The following is an 18,136-nucleotide window of genomic DNA, read 5'->3' as shown; positions in this document are numbered from 1 at the left end:
GATGATACTCAGGATCTTAAACTAACCTGAAAATCTCCTTTAAATTAAACTTAGTTCATTTTAGGTCAGATGTTCATAGGGACAGTGTAAAGAGCATATTCTTGTGGAGAATGTACCACTCTCACTGTTGATGTGCAAACAGGACAAACTCAGCTCAAGTAGATACAGTAAAGGACATTTAAGACGATCATGGAAATTGAGTTTATTTTAAGATAAAAGGAATAGAATCATAGAACCATTTAGTAAAGAATCTGTTTAACTTGTCAAAGCAAATCTGGGGAGATAGCGTCCTATCTGTGAAGATACGTTGGAAGAGTAAATACTGGAGAGGAATCTCTAGACACTGATGGACAATGACAGCACAGGAACAAATGGGTATAAGTTGTCAAGAGGTAAATTTGCATTTAAAAAGAAAAGTAGGTTCCTCCTCAGATAATAAACTGGAAGAATCTTGCAATAGAACTGGAAAAAGACCATTTCCCATTTCCCATTTCCCATTCAATAATATTTTCATAATTTTTTTTCCCCTTGGCCACATGGCCAAAGCTATATTCTGAATTTTATTTATTTGTTTAGTAGTAGTTTGGGGATAGTTAAGGTGGTCAATACCTCATTTAGCAGTCTAGTAAAACAGTGTAAAAGTGCATATGAATAACCTATAGGGTTTCTAATCGAAAGAGTAGGATTCTGTATTGGCTTTCTTACAGGAGAAACAGAATAAGAAATTTCATGAGAATAAAGTGAAAGTTAATAGATGCAAAAGGAGTGTTATGTTGTATAAAACTCTGTAATCATGTTGCACTTTAGGAATCAGGATAAATTTCATTATTTTGATCTCAATTTATAATTCTTTTCGTACTGGGAAACTGAGTAGTTGTGACATGGTTCAAATGGGGTAGTCAGTCATCATGAGCTCAGAGACTTAGACTCATCTTCCCTCCCTGAAGATGGTGACAATATACATGGAAAGAGTTTAAAGGAGTCATTGTGGGTCCCAGAAGTGGAATTTTTTCATCACATAGCCTTTTGCTAAATTTTTGCTTCTGGTGGACCTGACACTGGACATCAAAGATGAATCGCCAATGTCAGGAACAGTCATATGAGGGATGATGATGCTACATAAGTTCTTTAACTATACAGACACCTTTGAATTTCAAGAATCAGGCTATTAGAAGTCCTACCCACCATGTAACTGTGGTGAAAACCATAGCTTGCTCTGACAATGGCTTTCCAAAATTCAACTGGATCTGTTTTCCCTCTTAAAAATGAGTGGGACCTGCAGTACAAGTGATGAGTTACACAACACAGGCACAACAGCAGAGAGGAGCTGCCAGCCAAATCTCCAACAGACCAATCCTTTTCCCACTCCGCCTTATTTAACATGTGAGTGGTGTCACGTCCATCAGCAGAGCTTGTCTGCTGTGACATTTGAGTGAGTGACATCCGTGTCAGCTCCCAGGTCAGGCTGCTTTGCTGTTCCATCGTGCTCTTGACCACTGCTGTGTGTCGAGCGGGAAAGGGAGAAAAATTCTTCCACATGCTTTGATAAGGAGGAATCTGGTGAGCAAAGGGTTAAATGGCTTGGGGTGCTGGGTCTTTGTGGGGAAGTATGCATGTGCATATGTGTATACAAGTGTACATATATATATATACACACACATACAGAGGCACCTTGGTTTGGCTGTAGGACCTTGTGCCCGCAGGCCACAGTCACATTATCATCTGGAAATTGGATAACGACAGCACAATGACAAATCCAGGTTGCTTGCAATAAGGTGCTAATCCCTTTGCTTTAATATCGGAGCAGCGTGTAATGATGTTTGGACATCACTCCAGTTTACTGACGACCCCACTGGGGCCGGCAATAGAAGCCTACAACTGTCTAACAAGCCATCAGGTGACCGCCGTCGTCAAAGCAACGGGGGATGCAATCTAATCTTCCCTCCATCCCTTCCAGCTCCCAATAAGGACCAGATTATAGAAGTGGCCCATCAATGCTTGGTAACTCGAATCAATTAACGTTAATTCGCACAATGCTATGATGTATTGTGATCACTTTCATTTCAGAGAAGGGGGAAGAAATTGCTATAATTCACCTAAAATGAGGTTGTCTATGGTGCTGAGGTATTAATTGGGTGTCCATATTAAATGGAAAAGGAGCACGGTAGTGAAGGAAAAGTGGATGAGTGACTCTCTTGGCTGCTATTGACCTATCAGAAGAAGACAGTGCCCTTTTCCTTTGCTTTTATCTATTACAGTTTTCCCTATTGCGTGTCAAGTTGATGTATTATAAAAAATTCATTTGGTGACCTTCCACCCCCCTAGCAGATTAAACAATTTCACTGGGATGGCATCATTAACAGGGCCTTGCATTTAATGATGATTTCTCTAAAAGGCCACGGAGATTCGATTTTAAGCTAACAGATTTATTGCACTATTATAACATATCGTAAAAAACTGTACCACCTAGGGTCTGGTTTTAGGATAGAAACTGTTTAAGAGTTTATGTGGAGCTTAAAGTGGTATTACCTTGGGATAGGCGGCAGCGGCAAAGCTCTGACCTCCGGCAGGATGCTGTTTACATTTAATAAAAGACCTTTCTCCCACAGTAAACTTGGGGACTGTGTTATGGAGGAGGCCTGGCTTAGCTCTTCACCACTGGCTTTGTAAAGAGGAGTATTTCCACTCATCTACAGCAATTAATGAAAGTCACTAATAAATCTGGGGAATGTTTCTCTCCCATCTGAGGCATCCGCTCTGTCCCCCTCCTTCTAAACGTTTCTGATGATCCCACATCCAGACCCTTCACCAGCTTTGTTGCCCTAAAGAAGGGTCTAGAGGGGAAGTCATACAAGGAATGGCTGAGGTCATTTGGTTTGCTCAGCCTGGAGAAGACGAAACTGAGGGGAGACCTCATTGTGGTCTGTAGCTTCCTCACAAGGGGAAGTGGAGGGGCAGGCACTGATCTCTTCACTCTGATGACCAGCAATAGGACCCAAGGGAATGGCATGAAAATGTGTTGGGGGGTGTTTAGGTTAGATGTCAGGGAAGGGTTCTTCACCCAGAGGATGGCTGGACACTGGAACAGGCTCCCCAGGGGAGTGGTCACAGCACCAAGGCTGCCAAAGCTCAAGAAGCATTTGAACAATGCTCTCAGGCAGATGATGTGATTCTTGGGCCTATTCTGTGCAGAGCCAGGAGCTGGACTCTCATTCTCTTTAATTTCTTTCTATCATATGGGAAAATATGGACATTGGTGGAAATAAAGTCATCCTTCAAATTATCTTTTTTGCTTAAAATAGGAATGACCTCAGACTACTCATTGTCTTCTGGATGCTCATGTTTCTTTCCCTGTCTCTATTAATCAATGACAAGATCTGCAGGGGGAGACAAAGCTCTAACAGTGCAACTGAGAGTGCAAAGGTACTGGTGCCTGGCTTATTTCATCATCACATGACATCAGAACCCACTCTCACCCAAAGATGGCAACAGTTCTCATAGTCCTTCCAGGGAATTTGTACCTACTTTGCCTTCCATGAGTCCTCATCTTGAATATCTCCTCTCCTTGCTGCAGCATCTTATTTCTTGTAGCCTGTCTTGAATTCACCAGCAATCTTGAGTTTTTCAAAAACAAAGAAAAATCTCTCTTTGTCTGGGTCATGATTCATTTTGACATATTATTTATTACCTGAATTCTTCCCAATTTCCTTCCCCTTACAAGGATATACTGATTTTGCAGTGCAAGCATTGCAGACATACCCAGAAAACTGTTCAATTAGTTTCAATGTCTATTTTTAATAGGAAATAAAATATGCCAGGGAGTGTTCTTTGGCACCAAGGACTGCTGACATATTTCAGGGTGGCCTCATCCAAACTGCCAGGTGAGAGTATTCTTTGTCTGTATTAGCTCCCAGATCATTTGGGAGTTGTCCCTGACTTTGCCATTGGATTTAGACCAGAGTTTGTGACAGAGTGACAGTTTAATGGTAGAGGTAATCATGTGTCAGTGCCAAGGGGTGGTTTTTGGCATTATTTAGTTCTCTAGTAGACATGTATCCATCAACTTTAATGGACACTTGACCCAGACTCTCAGCCCAATTTCTTTCCCCTTGAAGCCAATTGATAATAGTAGCTATTGCTATTATTATTATTATTATTATCATAATCATCATTATCATTATTATTATCATTGTTGTCATTATTGTGGTGACATGATATTATGATATTAGATTAGATATTAGGAGGAAATTATTCCCTATGAGGGTGGGGAAGCCCTGGCACAGGTTGCCCAGAGAAGCTGTGGCTGTCCCATCCCTGGAAGTGTCCAAGGCCAGGTTGGANTGATCTTAGAGATATTTCCCAACCTTAATGATTCTATGATTCTGTAAGACAACAATAAAAAAATCTTTGATTTGCACAGACTGGATGTTCATCTTTGCAGCCCAGGAGAGTGAGGCTGAAGGGAGCCTTGGAATCCCTGCTGTGGCTGGGTATCTAGTCAGTAAGTGAGTATATCACACTGGCAAGCCTTTAAAAAAATGACTTGTCTGTTATGGTTTGAAGAGCTTTTTTACATGGTTTTAATTTAACTCCTTTGTTAGGGTCACTTCAAGCACGGCTCATTAATTTGTCAAGAGAAGACAGAGGTGATTGCTGTGACTGCTATAGTTGTGCACAGCTGGAGAATCAGAGATGTCTATCACATAGTTTATCTTCCTGTGAATGTCTCTGTGTAATATATACTGTGATGTATTTAGAGACAGAAATCTCTGTTTTGAAAATTTTTCTAATATCAATATAAATATGAAAGTGAAAGAACAAAAAAGCACAACTGTGGATGTATTGTGTGTGTTTGTGCAAACGCCTTTTTACAAAATAAGAAATATTATTCTAGATCTTCCAGAAGCCATTTAGTCCATATCCCCATACTAGAGCAGGGTGCTTTACTCCAGCTTGATGGACTTTTAAGCTGCTACAAACTGAAATATTTCTTTGTTAAGAGTTAAGTTTGGGGTAGCCTCTGAAAAACTGCATGTGTGCAGGAAATAATGGTGTTTGAGACTCACAGCAAGGAATAAAAGGGAAGCAAATCATCAAAGAGCTGCTCATTCCAACAGCAATGCTCATGCAGAGCACTAAATGAGATATTACCACTAATTCTCTGTGTCACATGGCACATACACAGGCAGACAGGGCTAAAGGTTCAGATGAGATGAATTCTGACACTGACACAAAGTGCTTGGATTTAGTAACCTTTGTGCAGCTTCCAGGCAGGCTGGGGTGTGGAATTCCACAGGGTTTTACAAAAGGGACATGACAACTTCTTTCTGTGTAGGGATCCAACTTTTCCTCCAATGAGCGGGCAAAGGCAGGATGCTAAAAATCCTGATGTCAGAGCTGCAGCTATTGCAGCACTTGAGGTTCTATCAAGGTTTTATCTGCCACATACCCCTAAAGTGAAGATGTGGAAAAGATGATACTCAGGATCTTAAACTAACCTGAAAATCTCCTTTAAATTAAACTTAGTTCATTTTAGGTCAGATGTTCATAGGGACAGTGTAAAGAGCATATTCTTGTGGAGAATGTACCACTCTCACTGTTGATGTGCAAACAGGACAAACTCAGCTCAAGTAGATACAGTAAAGGACATTTAAGACGATCATGGAAATTGAGTTTATTTTAAGATAAAAGGAATAGAATCATAGAACCATTTAGTAAAGAATCTGTTTAACTTGTCAAAGCAAATCTGGGGAGATAGCGTCCTATCTGTGAAGATACGTTGGAAGAGTAAATACTGGAGAGGAATCTCTAGACACTGATGGACAATGACAGCACAGGAACAAATGGGTATAAGTTGTCAAGAGGTAAATTTGCATTTAAAAAGAAAAGTAGGTTCCTCCTCAGATAATAAACTGGAAGAATCTTGCAATAGAACTGGAAAAAGACCATTTCCCATTTCCCATTTCCCATTCAATAATATTTTCATAATTTTTTTTCCCCTTGGCCACATGGCCAAAGCTATATTCTGAATTTTATTTATTTGTTTAGTAGTAGTTTGGGGATAGTTAAGGTGGTCAATACCTCATTTAGCAGTCTAGTAAAACAGTGTAAAAGTGCATATGAATAACCTATAGGGTTTCTAATCGAAAGAGTAGGATTCTGTATTGGCTTTCTTACAGGAGAAACAGAATAAGAAATTTCATGAGAATAAAGTGAAAGTTAATAGATGCAAAAGGAGTGTTATGTTGTATAAAACTCTGTAATCATGTTGCACTTTAGGAATCAGGATAAATTTCATTATTTTGATCTCAATTTATAATTCTTTTCGTACTGGGAAACTGAGTAGTTGTGACATGGTTCAAATGGGGTAGTCAGTCATCATGAGCTCAGAGACTTAGACTCATCTTCCCTCCCTGAAGATGGTGACAATATACATGGAAAGAGTTTAAAGGAGTCATTGTGGGTCCCAGAAGTGGAATTTTTTCATCACATAGCCTTTTGCTAAATTTTTGCTTCTGGTGGACCTGACACTGGACATCAAAGATGAATCGCCAATGTCAGGAACAGTCATATGAGGGATGATGATGCTACATAAGTTCTTTAACTATACAGACACCTTTGAATTTCAAGAATCAGGCTATTAGAAGTCCTACCCACCATGTAACTGTGGTGAAAACCATAGCTTGCTCTGACAATGGCTTTCCAAAATTCAACTGGATCTGTTTTCCCTCTTAAAAATGAGTGGGACCTGCAGTACAAGTGATGAGTTACACAACACAGGCACAACAGCAGAGAGGAGCTGCCAGCCAAATCTCCAACAGACCAATCCTTTTCCCACTCCGCCTTATTTAACATGTGAGTGGTGTCACGTCCATCAGCAGAGCTTGTCTGCTGTGACATTTGAGTGAGTGACATCCGTGTCAGCTCCCAGGTCAGGCTGCTTTGCTGTTCCATCGTGCTCTTGACCACTGCTGTGTGTCGAGCGGGAAAGGGAGAAAAATTCTTCCACATGCTTTGATAAGGAGGAATCTGGTGAGCAAAGGGTTAAATGGCTTGGGGTGCTGGGTCTTTGTGGGGAAGTATGCATGTGCATATGTGTATACAAGTGTACATATATATATATACACACACATACAGAGGCACCTTGGTTTGGCTGTAGGACCTTGTGCCCGCAGGCCACAGTCACATTATCATCTGGAAATTGGATAACGACAGCACAATGACAAATCCAGGTTGCTTGCAATAAGGTGCTAATCCCTTTGCTTTAATATCGGAGCAGCGTGTAATGATGTTTGGACATCACTCCAGTTTACTGACGACCCCACTGGGGCCGGCAATAGAAGCCTACAACTGTCTAACAAGCCATCAGGTGACCGCCGTCGTCAAAGCAACGGGGGATGCAATCTAATCTTCCCTCCATCCCTTCCAGCTCCCAATAAGGACCAGATTATAGAAGTGGCCCATCAATGCTTGGTAACTCGAATCAATTAACGTTAATTCGCACAATGCTATGATGTATTGTGATCACTTTCATTTCAGAGAAGGGGGAAGAAATTGCTATAATTCACCTAAAATGAGGTTGTCTATGGTGCTGAGGTATTAATTGGGTGTCCATATTAAATGGAAAAGGAGCACGGTAGTGAAGGAAAAGTGGATGAGTGACTCTCTTGGCTGCTATTGACCTATCAGAAGAAGACAGTGCCCTTTTCCTTTGCTTTTATCTATTACAGTTTTCCCTATTGCGTGTCAAGTTGATGTATTATAAAAAATTCATTTGGTGACCTTCCACCCCCCTAGCAGATTAAACAATTTCACTGGGATGGCATCATTAACAGGGCCTTGCATTTAATGATGATTTCTCTAAAAGGCCACGGAGATTCGATTTTAAGCTAACAGATTTATTGCACTATTATAACATATCGTAAAAAACTGTACCACCTAGGGTCTGGTTTTAGGATAGAAACTGTTTAAGAGTTTATGTGGAGCTTAAAGTGGTATTACCTTGGGATAGGCGGCAGCGGCAAAGCTCTGACCTCCGGCAGGATGCTGTTTACATTTAATAAAAGACCTTTCTCCCACAGTAAACTTGGGGACTGTGTTATGGAGGAGGCCTGGCTTAGCTCTTCACCACTGGCTTTGTAAAGAGGAGTATTTCCACTCATCTACAGCAATTAATGAAAGTCACTAATAAATCTGGGGAATGTTTCTCTCCCATCTGAGGCATCCGCTCTGTCCCCCTCCTACTAAACGTTTCTGATGATCCCACATCCAGACCCTTCACCAGCTTTGTTGCCCTAAAGAAGGGTCTAGAGGGGAAGTCATACAAGGAATGGCTGAGGTCATTTGGTTTGCTCAGCCTGGAGAAGACGAAACTGAGGGGAGACCTCATTGTGGTCTGTAGCTTCCTCGCAAGGGGAAGTGGAGGGGCAGGCACTGATCTCTTCACTCTGATGACCAGCAATAGGACCCAAGGGAATGGCATGAAAATGTGTTGGGGGGTGTTTAGGTTAGATGTCAGGGAAGGGTTCTTCACCCAGAGGATGGCTGGACACTGGAACAGGCTCCCCAGGGGAGTGGTCACAGCACCAAGGCTGCCAAAGCTCAAGAAGCATTTGAACAATGCTCTCAGGCAGATGATGTGATTCTTGGGCCTATTCTGTGCAGAGCCAGGAGCTGGACTCTCATTCTCTTTAATTTCTTTCTATCATATGGGAAAATATGGACATTGGTGGAAATAAAGTCATCCTTCAAATTATCTTTTTTGCTTAAAATAGGAATGACCTCAGACTACTCATTGTCTTCTGGATGCTCATGTTTCTTTCCCTGTCTCTATTAATCAATGACAAGATCTGCAGGGGGAGACAAAGCTCTAACAGTGCAACTGAGAGTGCAAAGGTACTGGTGCCTGGCTTATTTCATCATCACATGACATCAGAACCCACTCTCACCCAAAGATGGCAACAGTTCTCATAGTCCTTCCAGGGAATTTGTACCTACTTTGCCTTCCATGAGTCCTCATCTTGAATATCTCCTCTCCTTGCTGCAGCATCTTATTTCTTGTAGCCTGTCTTGAATTCACCAGCAATCTTGAGTTTTTCAAAAACAAAGAAAAATCTCTCTTTGTCTGGGTCATGATTCATTTTGACATATTATTTATTACCTGAATTCTTCCCAATTTCCTTCCCCTTACAAGGATATACTGATTTTGCAGTGCAAGCATTGCAGACATACCCAGAAAACTGTTCAATTAGTTTCAATGTCTATTTTTAATAGGAAATAAAATATGCCAGGGAGTGTTCTTTGGCACCAAGGACTGCTGACATATTTCAGGGTGGCCTCATCCAAACTGCCAGGTGAGAGTATTCTTTGTCTGTATTAGCTCCCAGATCATTTGGGAGTTGTCCCTGACTTTGCCATTGGATTTAGACCAGAGTTTGTGACAGAGTGACAGTTTAATGGTAGAGGTAATCATGTGTCAGTGCCAAGGGGTGGTTTTTGGCATTATTTAGTTCTCTAGTAGACATGTATCCATCAACTTTAATGGACACTTGACCCAGACTCTCAGCCCAATTTCTTTCCCCTTGAAGCCAATTGATAATAGTAGCTATTGCTATTATTATTATTATTATTATCATAATCATCATTATCATTATTATTATCATTGTTGTCATTATTGTGGTGACATGATATTATGATATTAGATTAGATATTAGGAGGAAATTATTCCCTATGAGGGTGGGGAAGCCCTGGCACAGGTTGCCCAGAGAAGCTGTGGCTGTCCCATCCCTGGAAGTGTCCAAGGCCAGGTTGGATGGGGCTTGGAGCAACCTGGGCTAGTGGAAGGTGTCCCTGACCATGGGAGGGGGGTTGAAACTACATGCTCTTTAAGATCCCTTCTAACCCAAATAATTCTCTGATTTTATGATTACAGTTATTATTGTAATTATAATAAAAATGACAAGTTCTTGATTTCAGAGGCACTTCATTTCTTCTGCCCCAAATCTCTCCACAGAGTTTCTCAATCAAGCTTTAATCCTGCAGCAGACCCTTGATTTTCCATGCCCTCTAACTTCCATGCTGTTGAAGGACAGGCATTTGCTCTCCTGTGGAGCCTCAGCATATTCAGCAGCCACATTTTGGCATTGATGGTGATGGGATCTGGGATCCCTGGTATCCCTGCTCACTAAGGTATCACCAGCAGCCTGCTGTGCCCACATTTAGAAGAGCTGCAAGGCACTGAGCATCAAAGATGCTCTCTGTCAGCAGGGAATTGCAAAACAACCTGCTCCTGCCCAGCAGGAGACTCCAGGGTAGTGACAAACATCATGCCCTCCATGCCCGCAGGAGGAAGGCAGGTCTTTGCTCCTGTCTTTGCCAGGCTACAGGCATGTTTGTCCTTCCCCACCTCCTTGTGGCAAAGCTATGCCAGGAAAAGGCCTATTTTCCTTCCAACACAAATCCCCAGGGGAGCAGCAGGCTGCTCCTTTCTCCTCTTCCACACTGACATCACTTGCAGGGATATAACGTGCTGTGTGCAGGGTTGAATCCTAAGGCAGGGGTTCCCTCACTGCACGAGTCAGATTGGACCATGTGGGATATAAACACCATATTCCCTGCTGTGTTAACCAGGTTCAAATTACCTGCAAGCAGGCATTCACTTTTAAGCTTCAATTTTTAGGCATCCATACCTAGTTTCGCTTTTTTTTTTGTTTTCTTTGCCATTACTTTTCCCAAAAAGTGATAGAATAAGGAGGAACAGTTTTAAACTAAAAGAGGAGAGATTTAGATTAGATGATAAAAAGAAATTCTTTAATGTGAGGGTGGCACAGTGTGCCCAAAGAAGCTGTGGCTGCCCCATCCCTGGAATTATTGTAGGTCGGGTTGGATCCACCTGGTCTAGTGGAAGGTGCCCCTGCTGATGACAGCAGGGGTGGAATGAGATGATCTTTAATGTGCCTTCCAATCCAAACCATTCTGTGATTCTGCTCACCCCAGGGAGTGGGAACTGCTTCCTAGATCCACATTTTGCAGCAGCCTTCCTTTATGTGCAAGGTAAGCACAGTTTTACCATGTAGGGCCCGGGACGTTGAGTCAGAGCATTTTTTCTGTTATCAGTTTTACAGAAACTGAGGAGAGAAACAAAATTATTTGGGGCTTACAGAAGCCATAACAAGACTCACCTAAACTTGTCTGGGAGCAGAGGGAGCCAGGGAGCTCACAGAAAATGAGGAAAACAGGTGTGACTTGGTATGTTGTTCCTGCAGTGGGTTTTGGTCACAGAGTTGAACGCACATTTTTGGAAGAAGGTGGATAAGAGCACCTTATTATTGATGCCCTTGACATGAATTTCAAACCTAGCATTGCCTTTCAGACTTTTTCACTGACACAAAAAATAAAAGAAAAAGAACCAAGATAAGAACTGAATCTCTAGTCCTTGAGCTACCTCTTGAGCCTGCACATATCCTTAAAACCTCAGTTGATCTTTCCAGCATCTGTGGTTCAGACCAGTATTTCCCATCAGCTGCAGTATCAACTGCTTCTGGTTTGTAATGCAGAGTAATGCCCTGAAAAAAATCCACAACCAACACTCAACCTAGAAAAAATCAGTTAAAAACAAAGGAAACTTATGCTCCATATATCTTGTATTTGTAAACACCTTTAAGCAAACACTAGAGATCAATGAACAGCTTTTCTTCTTTCATTTCAAGACAATACCAAAGCTCCAGCCACTTCATTGCAATTGCAGATTAGAGCATTTTATATATATATAAATTATATATATATATATATATATATATATGAGATTCTAAATGATACAAAGCACTGGGAGAGGGAATGAAATAATCCAGGCTCAGAATAAAGTGTTGATTCTTTATTCAAATGCAAAATCACTCTCCTGGGATGCTCTAATTTAAATTTCAGGCCTGGAAAAACCAGTGTCTTTCAAGGGGGGTGTCTATAACTGCTTTATTTCAGTCTGCAGACTTTGCAGATGATGAAGGTGATGGCAGGATAAAGATATGCAGGAAAGCCCTGTAAGTGCTGTTCTTGTGTAGAGGAACCAAAACTTTGTTCTTAGAGGAGCTCAGAGGTTTTCACTGGAAATCTTTCCCTTGGACAGGAAACATAAATTATTTTCTTCATTTCTCACTTCTTCATCTGTAAGCTGGGGATTAAAACCGAAGGATATTTTATTACTTTGGTGCTGCTTTCTGCTTGGAAAGGTTGTCTGTATTGTATTTCATACATACTCTTCTCACCCAAGGAATCAAAGTGCGATGATAAGGTAAATTAGTAGGTGTTTGATATAGTGCTCCTTCCTATTCATAACAGAATATTGACACCTGTATTACCAAGGTAAAAAGTCACAAGAAGAGAAGATAAAGTGTCTTTCCTAGGCAAGATGGGAATTAGGTCTGGGACGAAAGATGAGTGTTTTCATAACATTAATTTTCTGATTTTTTTTTTTTTTTTTTTACATTCCTGTGCCTGTGAAAGAAACACAAGCAGACAACACTCAGAAACATGTCTGTATGTGAGACCCTACAAGATCTCTGTTCAGGTGCAACCCTCAGATGGAGAAATTGAGAAGCAACTTCCTGTACAGCCAAAAATCGTTTTCCTGGACAGAAAGGTAGGATGTCCCCCTCTGTGGACGGATACTTCTACTAATTCTGTACTATTTTCACATTTGTAATTTTTTACATAGAGCTTGGTTTTGCTCAGTGGTGCCAAGAAGGAGGACAAGAGGCCACAGGCAGAAACTGATACTCAGGAAGTTCCACCTGAACATGAGGAAGAACTTTGCTGTGACCGAGCGTTGAACAGATTGTCCAGAGAGGGTGTGGAGTCTCCCTCATTGGAGATATTCCAGAATCATCTGGACACAGTCCTGTGCCATGTGCTCTGGGATGACCTTGCTTGAGCAGGGAGGATGGATCAGATGACCCACTGTAGCCCCTTCCAACCTGACCCATTCTGTAAAGAGTTCTGGTGAACTTTGTAACGTGCGACATGTAGCTGCAAACTGCCCTCCAGCTGGTCATTACAAATTATTACAGTTGTTAAACCTATCAAAACTTTCTTTCCTCTTGCTGAGGAGACAAAACCTTAATTCTTCTGTTTTGTTCTTCCTCCCAGGGTCAAAGAGTTGACAAACTGGGGCCTCCTTCAGAACCCTGGGTTGTATCAGCTCACCTCAAGGGCTCCTCCGAGGCTGTGCTGAAAGGTTTGGACGTGTTTCCTTGTATCAGGGGTTATGGCAAAGCAGATGTGCAGAATGGTGGATAAATTTGGTTCTCCCTGAGAAATAGTGAATTTGAAAACTACTCTTTGGGATGGAAACAGAAGGTTGCAGTGGGAGTTTGGTGAACTGCCCAGTCATATGCTGCAGAAAAAGAAAGAAAAGCTTATACAAAGTATTTTTGTGCTCTGGTAGCTTAAAGGAAGTACATCCAGTAGTTTTGTCTCGAAAAGGCATATCTGAGATCAAAAAGGCAAGAATGAAGAATTACAAATACTAACACTTGATTTTCAGTTTATGTTATTTAGGACAATTTCTTTACAGTCCATGACAACCTGTTTATCCCAGCAAGGGATCTGGCCAAGCACAGACAGAAACAATTGCCCATTGTTTTCCATTAGCATATTTTAATGTGAAAATGTGGGGGGGTTTTATGATGATCTAAATATTTCCCTTCTGGTCCTCATTTATTGAAAGACCTGAACTCAGGATTAACTCTAAGCATGTGAGCATTTCCCTCGAGGTTATATGAACATGCTTAGATATAGAACCTTGTTTAAGCAGAGTGGTAAACCAAAATCTGGGGAAGATCATATGCTGGTAAACTAGAAAATGGAAATTATATTGATTATAACACATCCTAATTTTAATTGCTAAAATATTTAAATATAGACAAGAATCACACAAAATGAGAAGTGAGGTTTCCTACTGCAGATAAAGCATTTTGTTCACAGAAAGCCCATTTGCGTGCTAATTTTGACTTGAAAAGTTCACATTTGGAGAAGATAAGTGGTGTTCATGCTGTAGATCAGAACTTCTCATCCTTTCAATCCCTGTTTCTTTTAATCAGAAATTATTCCTGTCCCATCATAGCTCCAGGTTTACAGGTTAAAAAAAATACTTTGGTCTTTTCTGCTGCTTTTCACGCCTTTTTCAGGGCATGTTCCTAAACTTCTTAGGTCTGGAAGAGACATAGGTTATTGGATCAACTACTGGCTGACAGTGGGAAGAAGGGAGAAAGGGAGGAAGAAGGAAAGGGAGGAAGAAAGGAAAGAAGGGTAAAAGGACAGAAGGGAAGAAGGAAGGGAAGAAGGAAAGAAGGAGGAAAGGAAGGAAGGAAGGAAAAACTAATAGAACACAGAAAGGAAAGAGAGGAAAGAGAGGAAGAAAGAGAATAAAGAAAGAAAGAGAGAAAGAGAGAGAAAGAATAAAAGAGAGAGGGAGAAAGAAAGAAAGAAAGAAAAAGAAAGAAAAGAAAAAGAAAGTGAGAAAGCGAAAAAGATAGGAAAAAAGAGAAAGTCACTGAAGAGAAGTGCACTTCACATTCTTTAAAAGATACATGCATCAAATTAATAGTCAATAAACTCCAGCAAGGAAAGAGCTGCACAGTGCAGATGTTCTGCATGTAATAGTTTGCTGCAGTTTTTCCTTTGACAAACGTCCTTATTGTTCCCGTCTTTCCAGGCACATGAAAGCGGCATTTAATGGAAATGGGTCCCGTCTCACACACTGAGGCTGCTGCATCTGACAGCAGCCAAACTGCCTCGTGGAAAGCAGTTTAGCTCCAAATTAGCTTCTTCTACGTTAAATACCAGCTTGCCTGAGAGATCTTTGTGAAGACTCCCATATATATCTGTAATATTCTGGGCTTTGAAGCATATGTGCCAGAAAGCTGAGACTGTCTCTGTTGAGAAGTACAGTACAGCACTCCAGGCTTCATCACAGACTAGAAATGGCAATTATAAAGTATTTGAACATAGCTGACAAGACCCTCTCTAAAATCCATATTACAGTGGGTGTCAGAGCCAAGAAAATCTTGGTAGTCCATGCAGATACTGTATAAGGAGGATCACGGGTAGTAGACAAATGAGCCAGGTTTTGGCTGGAGCAATTAAAGAAATCTAGATTCCCACATCCCCATCAAGTCTATTCACAGTATAAACTACTGGTTATTTATATATCACTGATATCTATCTATCTATCTATCTATCTATCTATCTATCTATCTATCTATCTATCTATCTATCTATCTATCTATCTATCTCTCTATCTCTCTCTCTATCTATCTATCTGTCTATCAATCTATCTATCCATCTATCTCACTCCAGCTGACCCTGGAGACATACAATGAAATTAGAGGTTTGATGTGTTAGATGCTAGACAAAAATAGAATAAAACCATATATGTAGTCAAAACTAGTGGATATTAGCAATTAAACAGTACCATAGTCATAGACTGGGGAAACTCTATCATTTTTGTTGCTAAATAATTAATATGTGGCATGCTTTTGCCTAAGAGCTTGCGTTGGACAACTGGACGTACAATGGTTTGCTACTTCTCCACGTTGTTCAATATCCTGAACATGAGAATGGTAGAGAAGAAATGTCCTCCTCACATTCAACTTTATGTCCCTTCACCTGTGCTGCTTAACTGCAATAAAATGTCAAGCCACCTGCTTCACAAAGCAAACAGTTATGATATGTTGTCTTTCAGCAGGCAAAAGTCATGTTTGTGATCACTGGAGCAAGTCCAGCATCCTAAGGAAGTTCTGGCATCTCACCCCCACCTGAACCAACATTTGGAAATTTGTCAGTCTTTAGGATTTCAACCCTCTCACCCCAAGAGCCTGAATGCAGACCAGACCTGGTCAGCATCACTCAAAGGCCAGGACTTGGCTGGTGCTCAAAGATACACACAATAAAATGGGGATCCATTTGCAAAGTAAATTATAACTTTTAAAAAGAGCCTACAAAAATAACAACCATGGTGAGTGTAGGTGTTGGGTCAGAATGTATTCCCTGATAGCTCACAACAAGAGGGAAACTGATGGAGAAACTCACTCTCCTGGATTTCATTTTAATGCTCCCCATGGAGTTTTTCCCTGCCAGGTTTCTGTACCATCTCAGGACAGTCACTACAGACAGTTTTCACGACCAAATACCTTTCAAAGCATCAGACAGGGTTGGAGAAAAATTCAAAGAGAACTAACAGTTGGACAGAAGGAGATGTGCCCCAATGAGGTGAAACTCCTGCCAGAAAAGAGTCAGCTCTTCCCTGAGTTTCAGTGGCTGACTCCTTGAGACCATCCCTTTACGAGAGACAATAATCTCTCATTAACACTCTCCTAACCTTGGTGATACACTTAGTCACACAGGGCACGAGTTAAATCAAAAATATGAGCATCTGGAATTTTCTAGGACATCCTATTATCTTTGCTTTATCCTCTTAACATTTGTTTTCATGTTACACCCTCATGATGTACAGTAAATGCCATTTCACAATCAGCTGAAAGAACTAATATTTAGAAGCTAAAGTCCTCCAATCCCCCAGGAATTTGTTTTGCAAGTTCCTCTGAAGACTTGACCCTGTGTGAAATTTCTGGGGTTAGACATGATGTTTATGATTAGGATGGACAATGGATTTAGGCTTTCTGAAGTCTCCTTAAAGTCACAAGGATTGTCTGAGGTCCTTAAGTGGTACTTACCTGCCTGCTGCTAATTGCAATGTGATTTTTTTTGACTCTCTAGGGCTCACCCAAGTGCAGGTCATAGATGGATGCGCAAGGTTTTCCAGTCTGGCTGTCTCCAGCACAGGTACAAACTGGAGACTGGTGTTCACTGTCACATCACCTCCAGGTAAGCTCCATATTCAGAAGATTTTTTGATTTGGTAAAATCAAAGCCCTACAGGTGGCCTGAATTTATAAAAAGGCAGTTAAACTTTGCTTAAATGAGTGGAGCGATGCCAAACCTCTAAACAGCCTGAGTTCTGTTCCATGTCCAAGCTGGCATTCCCCAGACAGCAGGAGAGCTGCTGGGGATTCCTGTGCTGTTCATACAAGATCTCTTAAATCAGATGAATTAGCACAAAAAGTCAGAGAAAGGTGCCTATTTCTCTCTGGATTCCCTAGCTATGTATCCCTGGGGAAATCTGGTACATAAGGTCAGCTAAACTGCCAGAGCAGAATTTTTCCGACAAATTGAGTCCTCACATTCCTTCTTTTTATTCTTTTTCTGTTTGTATTCAGAAATTTTCCATCTGTGCTCCCAGTTATTTTCACAGTGCCTATTCTTGACTGCTTGTCTGCATCTGGTCATCTTTATGGGTGCAACAGGTTATTCACATTAAGAACATGACTCCAGGACTGGGCTCTACAAGGGGTCTCCTGGTACTTTATGGAGCTAATTTTGGCATCTTCAGGATCACACAACTTGCATGAGGCCTCTGAGTAACCCAGTAATGGTTAAGAGACAGGTGTGCTTATGTCTCCTTGGAAATACAGCTGAGGGGGACAGTGGGGAGAAGGCACCACATGAACGTCTGGCTTGTAAAATCCTCAAGACATCTACACAAGAAAAGGATCTGTACAACAGTGTGGGGGCTGAATTTATCTATAAATCTGGGTCTGAAGGTAGACAGGGGTCAAAGTGTTGGTTTCTTGTCTCATAATTGCAGCTGAGGCAAGTCTATGGAGAAGCAGGAACATGTTGTTTGGCACAAAGTCCAAGAACATATTAAGATATGGATGTTGTAAGACCACGTGTAAAGTCTCTATTCTGGTATCACATCCATCTATATATATATGTATGGATGTATATGTATGGATATCTTTCTAGATAGACATAGATATAGTTGATATAGATATAGTCCCCATATATATGTGTGTATATATCTTATATACACATATATGTAAATATATCTTATCTCTTGCCTCAGCCAGAAAAAAGCAGAGGGGACAAGTACACCTGACTGGTGAAGTGGCCAAGTGGAAGTGGCTGATGAAAAAATCTGAGCTCAAAATATTAGAAGTTTGCAAACATTTAAACTGTCACAAGTGGCTCATCCACATCGAGTGTTCCCATAGCTTTGCAAAGGGAGAATTGGGATGCAGGGA

At 41.1% G+C, this 18,136-nt stretch overlaps 1 protein-coding gene across 9 annotated transcripts in view; it reads left to right on the top strand.

Annotated features, from left to right (window-relative positions):
- Nucleotides 1–18,136, top strand: part of PKHD1 (polycystic kidney and hepatic disease 1 (autosomal recessive)) — a 275,429-nt gene that overhangs the window by 238,589 nt on the left and 18,704 nt on the right. For all 9 annotated transcript variants that reach the window (XR_001874451.1, XM_017813106.1, XM_017813105.1 and 6 more), the window contains 3 exons: nt 12,499–12,634; nt 13,141–13,228; nt 16,771–16,878. Coding sequence is in view for 8 of the 9 variants with exons in the window: in XM_017813106.1 (XP_017668595.1) it covers nt 12,499–12,634; nt 13,141–13,228; nt 16,771–16,878 (332 nt within the window). In the remaining variant the exon portion in view is untranslated. The remainder of the gene's footprint in view (nt 1–12,498; nt 12,635–13,140; nt 13,229–16,770; nt 16,879–18,136) is intronic.

This window comes from Lepidothrix coronata, unplaced genomic scaffold (genome assembly GCF_001604755.1).
Source record: "Lepidothrix coronata isolate B3197 unplaced genomic scaffold, Lepidothrix_coronata-1.0 Scaffold39, whole genome shotgun sequence".
Classification (NCBI taxonomy): domain Eukaryota; kingdom Metazoa; phylum Chordata; class Aves; order Passeriformes; family Pipridae; genus Lepidothrix; species Lepidothrix coronata.
Note: the sequence above shows the minus strand (reverse complement) of the source record. Positions and strands in the feature narration are given on the sequence as shown.